General features: G+C 39.8%; 1 protein-coding gene across 1 annotated transcript in view; it reads right to left on the bottom strand.

Moving 5' to 3' along the window:
• RSPRY1 (ring finger and SPRY domain containing 1) overlaps positions 1–14,927 on the bottom strand; it is a 23,149-nt gene extending 8,222 nt beyond the window's left edge. The window contains exons 1-9 of the mRNA XM_010287755.1: positions 14,581–14,927; positions 10,411–10,463; positions 8,829–8,941; positions 5,964–6,090; positions 4,458–4,516; positions 4,022–4,088; positions 3,148–3,279; positions 1,748–1,863; positions 823–966 (exon numbers count right to left, since the gene is read on the bottom strand). Of these exons, the coding sequence (XP_010286057.1) occupies positions 823–966; positions 1,748–1,863; positions 3,148–3,279; positions 4,022–4,088; positions 4,458–4,516; positions 5,964–6,090; positions 8,829–8,941; positions 10,411–10,463; positions 14,581–14,927 (1,158 nt within the window). The remainder of the gene's footprint in view (positions 1–822; positions 967–1,747; positions 1,864–3,147; positions 3,280–4,021; positions 4,089–4,457; positions 4,517–5,963; positions 6,091–8,828; positions 8,942–10,410; positions 10,464–14,580) is intronic.
• Between the last annotated feature and the right edge of the window lie 1,884 nt (positions 14,928–16,811).

Here is a 16,811-nt window from a genome sequence, read left to right as displayed (position 1 = left end):
AATATATTTATATTTGACTATAGGTTTGGACTTCATGTGCACATGGCACATTTTGTTTTAATGCTAGTAAGTACATAATTTTGTAAGTAAAACAGTAAGAAGAAGAATACTTAGAATTAAGAAGATACTAATTTATCTGGATGAGAGAGAGTGGAAAGCAAACTATAAAATAAGACAGTGCACTTAGAATAAAGGCAAGAAGGTAGAGGGTTAAATCTTTTTGTAATCCTTATTTTTAATTAAAAAGCAGCTGTTGCATACCCAAAACATACCATGTTACTGCCACCAGCAGATCCAATGATACCATGCTATCTCAGGGTCAATTTAAATAGTTATATTTCCATTGTGAAAGTTCATTTAATAGGAAAGTATGTTAAAGAGGGTAATCAAATGGCTGCTTTGTGACCTGTGTAAAAGTGAGGGCGAGATAATCTGCTAGTTCCTAGCGAGCGGTTGTTTACTTCACAAAACAAGAGACAGTAAACCACCGCTGTCATCTAAAGAATTTCCAAGAAGAGACTCAGCCACAAGAAAAAAGCCATTTCCCTGTAGCTTCCAGAAAACAGCAAGCAGATAACAAGCTGTCACTGCTAGCAGCTATGGATGGCTTGTGTGAACAGTATCAGTCTGTAGAAATGACAATACAGCCTTTTCTTGTACCACTAAAGGCAGCAAAACAGAGCTTCGAAATACAGAAAAACTGAAGGAAACACAAAAGTGCTCAGTTACTACCGCAGAATAACCAGAGCTATTTTCATAGGTGTTCTAAGTTGGAAAATGCTGAAGTTACATCATCGGCTAGATGACATTACATGTACTCACATGATTGAGAAATTTGCTGTCTTTGGTAGCCCATCCTATCTGCATCACTCCCGAGGTAATGACTGTAACTTCATAGTACCAAACTCCAGAATCGACACAGAACGTACATCTAACGCTTTCAAAGGATGAGGCATCGCATCGAGCCTACCAAAACCAAACCAAAAACTAAGTTTCTACAAAATGAGCATTTCTTCCCTAAACCAATGTTCTTGCGTGTAAGAATACACCAACATAATTTTAGAGGCACTTCAGGCAGAAAGCATTCTCTCTTTATAGCAATAATTGTCACACAAACTAGCAAGGAGGCAAGACTGAAAATTGTTCAGTGGTAAGCCACGGGGCTGGGGGGAGGAGAGGGGGAAGTAGAGAGTTGACAGAGTCAGTTTAAAGATTTAAAGACTAAGACAACCAAGACAGGAAGACCTAAGCCATTGGTTGTTAGCTGACTCCTGGTACAAAGGACAGAGAGGTATTCAATATCAATTAATGAAAATTCATCTGTAATGAGTCAAACAAGTCTTTACAAAAAGTATCAGAGGAAGATAAAACCCAGACATATGGCTGAGACAAAAATCCTACTGCTGTGGGCTTTTCAAGACTAGATAGGACAATCAATAGGAATTGCACTTTGTGAACAATTTTAGTCAAAACGAGTGAAAAGCCAGCTGACTCTTAAGCACCCTCCTGATTTTGCTGAAGTTTGGGGGCACAGGTACAGGTGTTGCTTTACTGTGAACATTTCTACAATCGAGATCAGTGTAGTGATGTTAGAACACTCTCACAAAGCAAGTTTTCTATACAAAGCTGGCAGAGAACTTGGATTCATTCTAGGAAATCACAGGAGCAAGCAGCAAACAAAAATAGTTAAAGCCTGCCTTTTTCTTCAGACTCCTTTTCAAGTTGAAATCATGAAATGACATCCTACCTCTAATCCATGTGGCGAGATCTTCAGGTATTCACTGACATCGTTACTGTTCAGCATAGCCCTAATGTTGGTCAAGTCAACCTTCTCATATGTAAACTGCCTGCCTTCTTTTAAAACTGCAAAATAAAACTAGTTTTAATCACTGGCGCAGCACAGCTTCATTTTAAACGTTTCACAGAGCACCAATCAATCTTTCCAGGATCCAGTTAATTTTTGGCATAGCTGAATGAAATATCGACATTCCACCTGCATGAAAACAGCATCACTTCCAGTACACTGTGTGTTAAACATCCTCTAAATGCGACCTATACCTCTGGCTAGGGCTCCTACAATCTAATTACTACTTTCAGGAAACCCACAGGCAGACATAAGGCATCCAAGTTCATACCAAGATGCCACTGTTTCAGGATTTACCATTGTATTTGTACATTCAGTTGGGCAGAGTTTTTCTGATTCGTCACAGCGGACAAGGTTTTGGGGATGGGGAAGAAGAGGAAGGAGCAAACAAGGATTTAAAGTTTTTTACCACCCTCTCATTTTCAGGTAGGTGATGAACTTGAACTAAGCCAAACCAGGCCTTCCTCCCTGCATCCCCTTTTCACACAGAAGGAACAGAAGCATTTATCTTGCCAGGTGTCAAATTGCTGACACACGCATGTTAATTTACAAATCAGAGATCTTACGTTAGGACCCTTCATATATCCCAGACTTGCTACAACATCTGTATAAACAGATGTTTAAAGACAACTGACATTGGCCTTCCATAAGCTGGCTAAAGCCTTGTAAAGCCCAACAAGACCTTTTACCTAAATTTATCTAAAAGGCATTAGAAACTACAAGGTCCTTCAGAGTTGCTGCACCCTTGAAATCACAACTAAACAAATGAATTTGATGACTGTTAGTCAATCTAAAAGGATAGATCTAGAAAAGTGCTTTGTCAAACACATTTCACTTGGGATCACAAGACCGTATCTTTACTTTAAAAAGTCCTTGACAATTCTTTGAGACTGTGCACTGCTGCGGTATGGTCACGGTAGCAACTGTCACCAGGATATGTCGGTAATCCAGCTGTTCCAGAGAGACAGAGCTGCACCATTTAGCTTCTCAACACGTCTGCTGAGTGCGGGTTACAGGAAATACGGTGCAAAGAAGAATTTTCATTGCAGCTCCAACTTGCAAACCACTTCTTTTCACATTTTCCTTGCCGAAATTTCCTTTCCACACTGGATTTATTTGCCACCCCCCCCCCCCCCCCCGTTTTTTTTTTTTAAGAAGAGTGATTACAAATGCAGTCAGGTATATTTACAATAAGTGCTTATGCAAAACAAACACAAACTAGTCCTCCATCTCTTTGGAGAAATGATTACTATTAAATGAATCCATCCCTTCGTTATACCTACACAGATTGTCTAAACTCCACTGGGCACAGAATCCAACCTGGCGTTTTAAATAGTCTGGATTATCTGTCCATTTCTCTAGCAAGATCAGTTGGTCGCTAATGCACGATTCAGAAACCGTGATCTTATTTTCACCTGCAATTTAAGAGCAAAAAAGAATATTTGCTGTAAGTTATAAGTATATAGGTATAAGTTTAGTCAAAAATAGTAACATTCTACAAATGCGGTAGAACCTCCCTCCCCCACCTTTAAACCTCATTATTACAAACAGCATGAAATTCTTTCCCCAAGCAGGTGTGAAATTAATTCAGCACTCAGGTACACCAGTTCTCAGCACGGAGCTGCATCATCAAGAGACTATTAGATCACGGCTGTTCTCCACCTCTCTAATACAGATTTATTTCTCTTCAAGTAACAAAGGTCTCATGTCGTAAGTCTTCATGTAGCAATTTCTGAGCTGAGGAGGACTGAGTTTCAGCAAATTTCTTACGGGTTTGTGGGTGGGGGTGTTATTAAAGCAGTAAGTATTTTTTTCCTGCCTGCAAACACACAGTCGTAGCTGTTCTCCATCTCTAATATGGATTTATTTCAGTGACAAAGGCCTCATGTCATAAGCCCTTCTGTAGAAATCTCTAACTGGGAAGGACTGCGCTGAGTTTCAGCAAGTATCTCAAGGGTTTTGAGAGGTAGAGGGGTGCCGCTAAAGCAACAAATATTTCTTCTTGCCTCTAACTGGACAGACATGTCTCTCTTACATTTGTGTTGCCACCAATCCCGTCTCTCTCATGCTCCCAAGCGTGATCATACAAGGCAAGTGCCATTCATGCAGTAGAAGCCATAGTATGGCTGTTAAGAGCAGCATCAGGCTAATACTTACTTGTTTGTGCAAACTTCTCCAGTGCTATTAGTGCAAAAAGCATCACTGTCGGATGGGCCTGGAAGTTCTAAACATGGGCAGTAAGAAAAGTTATTTAATAAATACCCAGCACAGATGGATAGGAAAAGCTGTTAGACTGTCACAGAATGCTTTAGGTTGAAAGGGATCTCCAAAGCTCGTCCAGTCCACCCTCCTGTGGGGAGCTGGTCTGAGTAGATCAGGCTGCTCAGTGCCTTGTCCTATTGACTATTGACTTCTAATTATCTCCAAGGATGGGGATCCCACAGACTCTCTGGAATCTCAGCTTTCTAGAACATACGTTACCAGTGTTTACCAAACATGACCCAAACTTTTCACAGTAGTAAAAGAAAAAAAAAAAAAGACTGCATTACAATTGCTATGTGTGAATACATACAAAAAGATCGAAGACACTTACCAAGCTGTGAAGTAAATATTCCAATATGCCTGGGCTGAGTAAGCCTATACTCGCAGGACCTACAAGAACATTAAAGGTTAAATTCATCCATGGGAACTACCATAAACTCCTCATCGCACAGATCTTTTAAACACAAGGCAACAAATTAAAGAACATCGCAGCAAAGTGGAACTATAATATAGAACAACTACTGTTCCCAGTCAAATATTTGCTACACATTTAATAGTTACACAGTTACTGGCAAATTACAAACATATTCAGTTTACCTGTAAATGGGTACAGAGTTCTAGCCACACTTCTGAGATTTTGAAGTAGAACTCCACCAGCCTCTGCTTAGCAATTTCATGCTCACTACTTCCGAAAAGAGACTGGCTCCGTCTACTTCCAGAGTCAAAGCATAAAGACCAGCTCCATTTATCAGTAGCCCAAAATAAGCAAAACTGAGCATTTAATATAGCCTACTTGATAGCTAATTATACGATTTGCAGCAGCACCATAGCAAACAGCCGATTAAAAAAAAAATGCCCTGAAATACTGTCTGCTTAATCAAGAGGGATATACAAGAGGATCAAAGTCTGGCACCTATGAACTCTATCAAAGTGCAGTGGGGTCCAACATGGCATTAACAGATTTGCTGCGTGAGCTGATACAATGAGATCTGTGTCCACTAACACAAAAGTAGACAGCAGATCTCATTCTGACTTAATATAATAGGGTAGAAGCATTACAGTACAAAAATGCTTCCTGCCCTTGTTCTTTACTTTTTTTTTTTTTGACAGAAATATTGAAATTATTTTTTAATAACCATTAGGTGATACCTGACAATTGCTTTTTCCTCCTTTTCCTGTCCGCTTTCAGAAAAGGAGCCAAAAACTAGGTACAAAACAGATCGTGAGCAGGAAGGAAACTTAATCATCAGTTTCCAGCAGCGTACTAGAAGTGACAGGGAATAAAACGTTCTACACAAAAAGTCACCTTAAAATAGAATCACAGCAATTTTCTTTTAAGTAACACAGAAGAGAGACTCTTTTCAGCCAACTACAATAGAACAATACATGTTTAGCAGAAAGAGCATCTTTCATTTTTGTTTCTATACAGCCTCCAAGACTACTAATTTGATACTCCTGCCTACTGGCTAAAGAACTACATTTTCTCAGTAATTCACACACAGCCAGAATAGGTCTACAGAAAAGCCTGATTACCAGTGCTAAGGCAATATACCGTAAACAAACACTGATCCACGATTGCTAGCCACGCATTAGAAGGATTTAATCTTTTTAAGTATCTGGGATTGTGAATGGCTCATTCAGACCCATGCTAGTGAGTGTTCAACATTTTAATCAAGCAGTAGATTCTGTCACAGCTGTCACGCAAGGTCTCCCCTTGATGCAGAACGTTACTCAGCTCTAAGAAAACATTTCTGAACGAGTCTGTATCGTGGGCGTCAAAGCAGAAGGTGCTTCAGCAAGCCAAATGCAAGCTTTTAGAAGAATCCCACGACTTTACCTGCTAACTTCTCTGCTAAGCAGCCCAGTACTGCAGTTGTATTCCGGTGTTTGGCAGGGTGACAAGCGTCCTGGCAAGCAGCAGCTCCACTTAAGTTTAATATCTCCGTTAACTTTTGTAATGCATCCTGAAAAAGAAAAATCAGAAATCCTTTCAATATTACTGATATACATTTTTCCTCCAACTCAATATAGTACAACAAATTTTTTTTACACTATATTACTAAAGTCAGCATCATATTACAGACAGCACGGGATGGTTATCTTCTGAGATAAGAAGATAAAGAACTGATGGGAAAAGAATTCAACACACCCAAGAGTTGTAAATTTAAAAATTTAAAATTACCACCAGATTGTTGGTCATAATTGCGATCAAAAACTTGGGACACTTCTGGACATACAACAAGTGAGCTACCTATAGCAAGAGGAACTAGATTAGTAGACCAAGGCAAAGAATACCACTCAGCACATATAGCACTGCTGCCATCTAATCTGCTCCCAGTGTCCTAAAACTCACACCCTTTCCAAAAGAAAAGGGCTGGTTTAGACTTTAGAATTCTGGACTAAAGAGACATGCCCCAAAAAAGAGCCCACATTCCCATCATAAATTTAGGATGCTGTCAGATTTACAGGACATCGTAAATGGTATTCTTGAGAGCATAAATGGCTTTCTGTAGTCACGCTAATTTAGGAAGTAACCAGTGAGGGTAATATAGCTAAAATGCCATGCTTTGACTTGTTTCAATCAGGCAGTATGGCATGGATAAAATTCAAGATAGATCTAGAGCATACCCTCCATTTTCAGAGTAGTTAGAGATTAATCTAGAGCCCCAACAAGTTACCCCACAGGGAGAACCCCACCCCACAAAGTTCCAAATCGCCCTCAACTTTCCAGACTTCATGAAATTTTCAGCTGATTCAGATTGAAACTGCATAATCTCAGGCTAGGATCTAATTAAAAATAGAAGAACTCCTCATACTGAAGTCACCAGCAGGCCACTTGGAGAAAGGAGAGAAAAAGAAAAAAAAAAAAAAAAAAAAAAAAAAAAAAAGAGTACTGCCCAAGTTGAACATGTAAGTTTTTTTGAACTGTGTTCTGAGCCACACTCAAATCAGTTTACTGCGCTGGATTCTGAGGTTTGTACAGAGATAATGCTGAAAAGTAGTTATGTTCCCAAAAGAAAAGCCCAAAAACCAGAACTGATGAACAGGACTGACACTAAGTGGAAAGAATAGAGAAAGAAGAAAGGATGTCTGAGCCACAGACTTGGGATGGAAAAGCCTCACTAAAATTAGACTCTTGACATACTCTGATACCGCTTTTAGCCATTATTAGAACCATCTGAGAGATCAACTATTTTGAGTTAAATAAAGCCTTTATAGAATAAAAAGTTTACTGCACTGCCATTGTAACTTTATAGTCTACAATAACAGAAAATGAAATACAGCCTGCTGCTATTCTCCAACTGTCACAGAAGTGGGGCACTGACTTAAAACCCTTAAGACCAAAAACTTAAAACTTATTCTGAATAGGAAGAAACTGAACAGCAGCAAACACTTTACTAGGCTGCATGTGACCAGCAGATCCCACAACTGCAGCTCCTTGTGCCATAAAGAGATTGCACAGGAAACAGAAACTCTGTGCACCCCAGAAAGAGGCACCTTATTCCTTTTGTCTTGTTAAGGTCAACTATTTCATAGCTAAATCCTTAAAATTAAAGTACCTAAATAAAAGTCACATGGCTTTCGAAAAATAAATCATTTGATTGCCACGTACATTGTATAGCCGAACAAAAAAACCCCCAAAATCACTCTTCACATGGTGCATTCACAGTGGTCTCCACTTCCTCATTTCTTTTTCAAAAGCAAGCAAAATTTCTTCTTTCTGGCTTTGCTTGTCCTGGTTTTCCAGTCTGTGTGACAGCCATTATACAATATTTAACTTGTTCAAAAATCTCAATGACTTTAATGAATAGCCTAGAGGAAAAAAACCCACTTTGGGTAGTTACAGAGCTTGACTAGCTCTCCCGCCACTCATGCATTTACGTAAGACAAAAAGCTACCAGCTCTTTATATCCCTAACAATGCAAATTGAAAACTAAAACTGGCAGCATAAGAAGTAGATTGATAAATGAAAGCTGCATTGATATCATCATCAGTTTCTGATGAAATGAGATCATGACAAGCATTTGAAGACAGACAAGTTATCTGTACAATCATCACATTTAAAGGGATTCAACAACGGTTAGCATCTTGAAGCACGTGAGGCTCTCCCTAAAACACCTGTATCAACACAGTATGAACACCTCGGGTCATGTTTCCATCCCCAAAACACATTAGTGTTCCTAAAAAATAAAAGTATTCAAATTTGCCAAGACTATATCTAGGTATTTCATAGTTAAAAAAAAAAGTCATTTGTTTAACTTAACACACCCACTTGTGTTACATTCCATGTGTGCAGGGCAGGAACAAATTCAACAGCGACTTGTAAATGAGCAGCCTTCAGAACTTGTGAACAAAACGGCAGAACTTGCACTGCCTTTGCAGCATCTGCACACCGTCACTGCAGCATGTGTGCACCACACGGCAGGCGAGAGGACAGCAAGAAAAGCAGCTAAAGACCAAAGGCCTCTTGTTTTTCCCCAAGACCAGATTTATCTCCCTGCCTTCCGCCGTGCTTCTAGCATTAAATAGCAATTAGATACCAAGTCACCACAAATTACTCAAAGTTGCAAGTTACACCCATTTCTGAAGAGCTAACAGAATCTTGCATCACTGGCGAAACCCACCCAGAAGCTATCATGGGTGTGGAAACCATGAATAACTGAAATTCAGCCACAGATAAATACATACGCTTTAGACTCACTTTTGTTGGCAGCGGACATTCATCAAGTAGTAGCGTTATAACAGCTGGTCCCAGGGGATCTTCTAATGGAATAACTCTAATTAAAGACTGGACAACTTCCAACCAGCCTTCATCTGTCAACCACAAAACAAAAGTAAGGCTCAGAATTAACACTGCAATTCCAAAGCGTTCAAAATACATCCATAAATGTAAATTGAAAAAAATCATCAAAACTACTGTGAGTTTACAGACACTAGGGAAAAGAAAAAAAAAGTTTGCTTTTTACATCAATGTCTTAGTTTGCAGTACTTTAAAGTTTAAATTCAAGGAGAAAAAAGCAGCTTGGGTAATAGTGAACACCTGTATTATTTGGAGAATGGTCCTAGCCCGACCAGAGCATCCTTTGGTTCGCACTAGTATTAGGAAGGAACACTCATGACTAGTACAGACAAGCACTTTGTTCCAGTATGATACTCAAGAGTTCAGTGTCCAGTGTCAACTCTTAAGTGTTAAACGCTGCATTCACAATGACACTGAAGACACCTTTCTTCTAGCCACAATCAGAGCCTTCCTCTTGAGTTCCCTCAATTAACACGGTCCTCAGAGGAACTGCATTAGATTGTCCCATGCCTGGTGTTCTACAGAAAATTTGCTTTCCTAAGGAACAGCTCTCACTGTTTAATGAGTAGACCAGGGCTTCTACTTGCAAGCAAACAATCGACATATAACATGTTAAACCACTCATAAAGGAAACAGATTGGGATTTACAAGAAAGCAGTTCCCTTAGAAGCAAAAATAAAGACAGTCTGTATTGGCATACAAGTGAGTGAGGTTGAAGAGACTTAGAGCTCCATTCAACAATGTCAAGTAACACACTGGGGTTTGAGTTTTGTTAGCACATTCCACTGAAAGACATTTTACTGAATTGCTGCAATATCTAATCAGGTTGGTTAATTTATTTTGATATAGAAATACATTTCCTAAGACGAGTACCAGCTCTACTAAGAGAGACAAAAATTCACCTAAACCAAAAATTTGGTGGGAGGTCTTGAGCTGGGAGAATCTCTCCTATGGTAACAGAGATAAAACAGCCCTTGCATAAACACGGCTCATCTTGCAGGAGTGCTTAGGGACAGGGTTGGAACAACTACATCAATAAAGCAGAGGTCTAAGGACAGCAAAACCCAAAAACAAAAGTTACAAGCTATTTGCCAAACCTGGAGCACATGGGTTTAAACCACGTCTACATACATACATATATGGGTTGTTTCTGCCTTACTGCAAACAGACATTCTTTGTGGCTTACGGTTTAATGCCATTACAATATGTTTGCGGCCACCCTTGGCTGCTTCTGGAGAGTTCACGTGAGAAGTTTAACGGAGTTCAAAAAAAACTCTGGCAAATGCAATGAGCTCAGTGAAGCTTCTGAAGGGCAGAACTGTATTTTGGATCCCACATCCCTAGAGCTACAGCAAGTTGTAACACATACTGCTAGCATGCGTTTTTCTTCGCAAAGAAAAAAGGGTCGGTTTGTTGTTTTTCTTTTTTTTTTTTCTTTTGCTTTGGAGTCACAACTGAAAAGCCCAACACAGTGCCTTGATACCTGTTTCTGCCATTTCATGCAACGTGATCATTGAATAAGGAGGCTCCTGGTCACTGAAAGAGATATTACACAGGTCAAAATTTATGCACAATCATCAACATAGTGCACCAAATAAAATGGTAATACACAGACAGAAAAAGAATCCATTAAGTATTTAACAAAAGAAAGTTACCTAGGCTGCAGACTGCTAATGCCATTTTCAGATCTGAAACACAGATGGGATTTGAGCCTTTTTCTGGCCCAAAGCCAACATCTGCACATCTACAATAGCTGATAAATGAAAGGGTGATCCATCTCTGCATGTCTAAAAGCTAAACATAATGCTTCGGCGTAGCGCTATTCATTAGCGGGGTTCCTCGGAGTACGTAACGAGAGACTACATGTCAGATGTCATGAAGTGAACGAAGAGCAGTGCACAAGGGACGTTGCTTAAACATGATTTTTCCCCAGAAATTCTCTTCTAAATATATAAATATATAAACACCACCCACCCCCAAACTGAAAGGCAAGCCACCTAGCAGCAACATAGACTTCAAATTCATTAACAAGAGCTGTAAGAAATAGTTAAGGCAGTTTAACAGAAGATGTTTAAGCCGATTCCCCTTCTGACATGAAAAACGTAAGAAGTTCAATTAGATCAGTTCCTCAGTCTGGTTTGCTGGAGCAACGGCAAAAACCCATGGCCAGTGCTTATCATCTGCTTATCTGAGCAGGCACTGCTGTTGAAAGTACCTAAATCAAGATCTGAAAATCCTATTCAGTAAGCATCTCCAGGTCCAGACAGGCTTATGCAGCAACGCGTCCTAAATGCTCTCTCCAGTGCTACTGGGGCATTGTGAACTAACCCCAGGCTTAGAATGAGATGTTCCACACTCCCTTTTGACCACACACCTCTGAAATGCAACCAGAAATGCTAAATGCAGACGAATTTTTAGAACATTTCAACACACATTAATCATGCAGATAAAGCTACCTACTTTGGAGGGATTAATTATAGGAGAAAAACCCCTCAGTTTTGACTAAAAATATGATTAAAATATGTGCCTTTCTTACAAAAAATTAACACTCTCAAATATTTACACAAGAAAATGCTGAAGTTTAAACACATTTTTATATTGCTATAACATTGGAAATAAATACTGCCTCCCTCCCCGTCCCTTTGCTTCTTTTCTGGAAACTGATCTTCCCAGCAGGAAAAAGCAGTGCAATGATGCAAGCAGAATTACCTCAAGAGAAAGGACGTAAAGACTCAAAGAAAAAAAGAAAAACGTAAGGAAAGGCTATGATAAAAAAGAAGGACATTTTTATCAGCAAGATTTCAGATTCTGTCATGGGTAGCAGGTGTTAGCAGTACTGGCACTGAGCAAAGAAGAGTTCTGTCCCATCGATTTGTCATTTTCACTACTTCATTTCCAAACATCCCCACCTTCCTCATTTGGAAACCAGAGAGTCATTTTGCAAATTTCGTCATTTGCAAGGCGGTATTCCATATAAGCTCCAAAAATTAATACTTCTTTTTCTGAGGCTAGGAAATTAGAAGCTTAACTCTTTCCTTCTAGGAAGGAGTTATCGCTAGACATGAGAGGAAGAAAAAAACCCAAACAAAACAGTGGTTAGATATGCTTTAGGTCCAAACTTTGAGATTTGTTAAAACAAAAAAAAAAACCAACAAGAAAACCCAAACAAACAGCAAACAGGGAAAGCAACTGTTCATTACAGATCACAGTATAGCAACTTAATTTACAATTCACTTCAGATTGTCCCCACGTATTAACTTTCAATACAGAATTTGGAAAAAAAAAGTTGTCAAAAAAGGGTTTTGCCTTCCATTCTTTAGACTGATACTTTTGCTTTTTAAGGCTGTACTATCACACTGAAGCCTGTATTTCCAACCTGCTTTTACTTACATGGTTTCATTTTAGTTTGACTTTATTCTTGCACATTTTTTGACATAAAGAGATTTGTCAGGTTCCCTACCTTTTCCTTCAGTTGTGGTGTTTTGAAAACAAAATCAAAATAACAAAAACAAAACAAAAAATCGGGCTCTAGGAAGAACAGGTAATAATGGAACATATTTATTCCTACAGTCTCACTTACACTGAAACACTGGAAAACCAAGATTTCTAGACAAGGATTTTTTTTTTTTTTCCTCACCCCAACTGAGCATTCCTATTAATCTAAAAAGGGCTATCATTAGCTTCAAGTCGAGGAGAAAGACTCCTTAAATTTTTTTCAAAGACATTTAGATAGTTTGCCTGGTGAACAGACCCCTCCCGTTATTCATAGCCATAGATCTTTCTCTTATCTGCAAGAACTTGTAATATGTAGCTGTGTTATAAAACCAGTTGTGTTATAAAACCAGTTGTGTCTTATCAACTGCCTTAATATGAAATAAGGGAAACCAGTATAGCAGTACAGCCCACTTTTGGGGTCCCCAGGATGAGAAAGGCATTGCTATAAGTGAGTGTGTCTAGCAGAAGGCTACTGAGATAGCTGAGGGCTGCAGAACATGGCATACAAGCAAAAAGCTACGAGAAATAATCTGGTCATCCTTAACAGGGTGTAGGGGAGAGGAGGGGAAATCTTATTGCTGTCTGCGACTAAGTAATTGGAAAAAGCAGAGAGGACAGAGCCAGACTCTTCTCAGAGGTGCACAGCAACAGGACAAGAGGCAACAGGGGTGTGTTGGAACATGGGAAATTCAAACTTTTAAAAATATTTACTTATTTAAGACACAGGGGTGATCAAACACTGGAACAGGGACCCAAAAAGGTGGAGAATCTCTGTATTCTGAAGGTGTTTAACACTTGACTAGGTAAGACCCCGAGCCACCTACTCCAGCTAGACCTGGGTTTTCAGTAGGAGGCTGAAGTGGATGAACTGCTGGAGGTCCCTTCCAACCTGTGTGATCATGTGAGAAAAGCATTTCACTGGGGCCTGTATGAAAAAAACAAAAAACCCAAAAAAACCAATACAGTAGCTTCAGGAATTTGTCAGAAAGAGGACTCCAGGATCAGTGAAATAACTATGCTTATTGTCCCTCGGTAGCCTAGGAAAGCGCTTACAAGATTACAAAACCGACTGCAAGATCCACAGGAACAGGATCAACTATGCACAAAAGTGTTGTGAAACAGCTTAAGGAGCTGAACTTAGGGGAAAGGGGAAGGCATGCGAGATTAGGGAGAGGCTTTAAAAAAAAAAAATTTGCCATTACTTTAACTTAATGATTTGAAGACAGGCCACAAAACAAAACTGTTAATAAAAAAACCCTCGTAGATCTAAATGTTCAGGAAAAAAAATTGTAAGTCCTGGTATTTCCATTTAAAGCATTTTACAGTGGGAAGGCAAACGCCTCTGCAGGCACATTCCAGAGTAACAATGCAGGTATAAGAATCAAGGCTCACATCCTGAGCCTCATCCACCCCAAACCCCAGCTGTGAAGCTACAACAGTGTTTTTCCTTCTGTTTTGGCCTTTCCAATTCCTAGCCTGCACCTAACCCTAAAGGTGATGAGCTAGTTTAACCGATTGTTTTTAAGGTCTTTTTAAAGCTTTGTAGAAAGCAACGCAAAACCAAGAAAATAAGGATGAATCCATAAATATCCCACACACCCTTAATGGCAGCTTTGAGCATGCGAGGAATGCAATACTGGGATCATGAGTTGAACAGCCACAACATGCGGTCTTTAAAAAGTAGTCAGGCTTAAAACTGGAACGAAAACCTCCGCCTGTTTATACAAGCTAACAAAGATCAAAGCTTTCAGTTTTGCTTAACCGTTTCCAAGGAAGTAAATACAGCCTGAAAAGAGAAATCTTGCACAACAAGCAATTTTTAGGACAGAAGTTCCCGAACTCTGGAGTGTTCATTGCTTCCTAAACTGTACATCTATGCCAGGTAAGAAATACTGAGCACACTCCTCATCCCACCTGGGTGTAGGCCCGTACAGGAACTGTGAGAAAACTCCTCAGCTCCTGGAAGAGTCTGTACCTGGGCACTCAGGAGCTACTTCTATTACCTAGGAAAGGTGCTCCTCTCCTAAGCTTCCAGATGGAAACACGCAGCTGCTTCAGGGAGGGTCAGGTGTAGATCGGTGAGAGGATGGAGTCACAGTTTGAGAGGAGACAAGAACATTTTCATTCATGTTGGATTATTCCTTGAGGAGGTACTTACTTATCTACTAACGTCCGAATTACAGCCAGTGTGTCAAGTACTAGCCCATCCACATTCTGTTTTTTCCTTCTTGGTTCATGAGGCCCTCGACCCCTCCTGGGTGGACGGACAGGGTCCCTTGGGTGGCTTCTTGCTTCAGGTACGTGTACTCTGCTGTTCTCTGTTTGCCGACTCTGAGATTCCACGTTGTCTTCTGCTCCACTGTCATCGCGGCAAACACATGAGTTTCCCATATTGCTAGCCCCCAAGGCTCCCAGTAAACGGGGAATGTGGTGCTCTAGAGTCAACAGTAAACCTTGAAAAAGGCTTCTGCTAGCATAGAACACAACCAAAGCAACTACAATCATCTAGAAAGTTTTAAGAGTAATATTTGTGTGATCCTGAATTGTGGTTTTTTTGCATTGTAAGCGTTGCTATGAGCTGGAATGAATGGGAAGTTGGAGACTTAAGTTTCCGATATAATGGGTTAAAATACACATTGGTCATCCAGAAGGAGGTCTGAAAAAGCAAACCCAAAACAAGAGTCAGTATTACTACTTCTAATGAATAACAGAAGAATTCCTATTTTAGTAAACAGCCTAATCAGCTGTTTGGTGGATAAAGCACCTAGGAAATGTAAGGTTTGTACCTGAAGTCTATTGCAGGGAGGCAGAAAAGGAAGGAAGAGGAGGAGGAGGAAGTTCACTGGGTAAGTAGCTCCCACCCACACAAAATTCCTTTCTACACTACCTAGTATTTCCCACTTCTTCCATGTTTTTTGGATGCAGAGGAACAACTTTGTCCTCAAATCTAGCACACTGATACCCTTTAAGTGGTAAGTATTAACAGTTTCATTTGTTCTTTACTCTTTATAGAGATATACTGCTCAAGCCACCCAAGTAAAGGCTGCTTTAGGTTCTCATTTCACATCCGGAATATTAAGTATAATTTCCAGACAGACTCTACAAAATAGCTTTAAACTAGTTCTTTACAATTTTGGCCACCTTGATGAACAATAGGTTTAACAGTGATCCGAGTGTTTAGTCCATCTGCACATAAATACATCTTTGAAATGTGTCTACATCAACTGGATTCTCACCCAAAGAAGCACCAAGTACCAATCCTGAGATAAAGAGGAATTACAGACACCATTTTAATGCCTACAAACCTAACTGGGATTTTGAAAGGGCTGTTTTCTGTGTAGGTTGTATACTTGTTCTGATCTAGCCTCAACCCACTCTTCCCTTTTTGAGAACCAAGACCGTTTCAGTCATTCTTTTGTTCTTGACTCAAATGGTTTGGATCAAATACAGGCCTATTAGTAACTGGGATTGTAGGACAATCCCTCAGGATCACTGAATTGAGAACACTAGCAATAGCAAAAGTATTCAAACCCCCACGTCATTACAAGTTACTTTACAAGCCATAGGGTATATTTCTATAGGACACTATATAAAGTCTCAGCTAAAATAAAGCCCTACGAAAGACATCATTTCACTACTTATGCACTACAAGCATGCCAGAATAAGTAACTTTTAAGACTAGACTCATGTTATTCTTTTGAGAATCAAGATTAACGTTTAAGCTGGAAATTACAGTGAATATCATGCAGCAGGTTATTACTATTCTAAAATTACTAAATAATCTATTTAACAGCAGCAGTGGCACCATAAAATTAAAAGAAAGCCAAAGATAGTCGCCACCTTTCAAATATGAAAGGCACCCTGCCATTGGGGCCAACTGGCAGCCGTGCAACTGCTAGCTGCCATTTGGGACAAGATCATAACAACATTATTTGGGAAGCCAGACACTGGTCACGTGAGCAAGTCTCTGGATGGACAGCTGTCGCTGAAAAAGCACTTCAAAAAAGCTCTCAGACACTTCTGGAGGTTTGAAGTGAGTTTTCTTTTAGCATGGTGAAAAGTTCAGTATTAAGAAATTAATTGAAGGCTAACTAAGGGGGGGGGAATCCCTCAAGGGGTATTAATTGGAAAAAAAAAACACACAAAACAAAACACACCAAACAAGACCTTGACATCTGGTTCAAGAAGTTCCTAAACCACAGATCATCACAACATGCTTGCCCTATTCTCTAAGCAGTTTCACCACAAAAGATGGGACAACAGGCTCAGGAATCCTTCCATCTGAGCCAATACAGCTGTTACCTTCTCAGTCAGCAAGTAAAAAGTAGATGCAAGGGTGCCAGTACAGGCTGCATGGATCTTAAACAGAATTGTGTAACATCACAACTG

The sequence above is a fragment of the Phaethon lepturus genome, unplaced genomic scaffold (genome assembly GCF_000687285.1).
Source record: "Phaethon lepturus isolate BGI_N335 unplaced genomic scaffold, ASM68728v1 scaffold22055, whole genome shotgun sequence".
In the NCBI taxonomy this organism is placed as follows: domain Eukaryota; kingdom Metazoa; phylum Chordata; class Aves; order Phaethontiformes; family Phaethontidae; genus Phaethon; species Phaethon lepturus.
The sequence above is the reverse complement of the archived record's forward strand: the minus strand, read 5'-3'. Positions and strand labels throughout refer to the sequence as shown.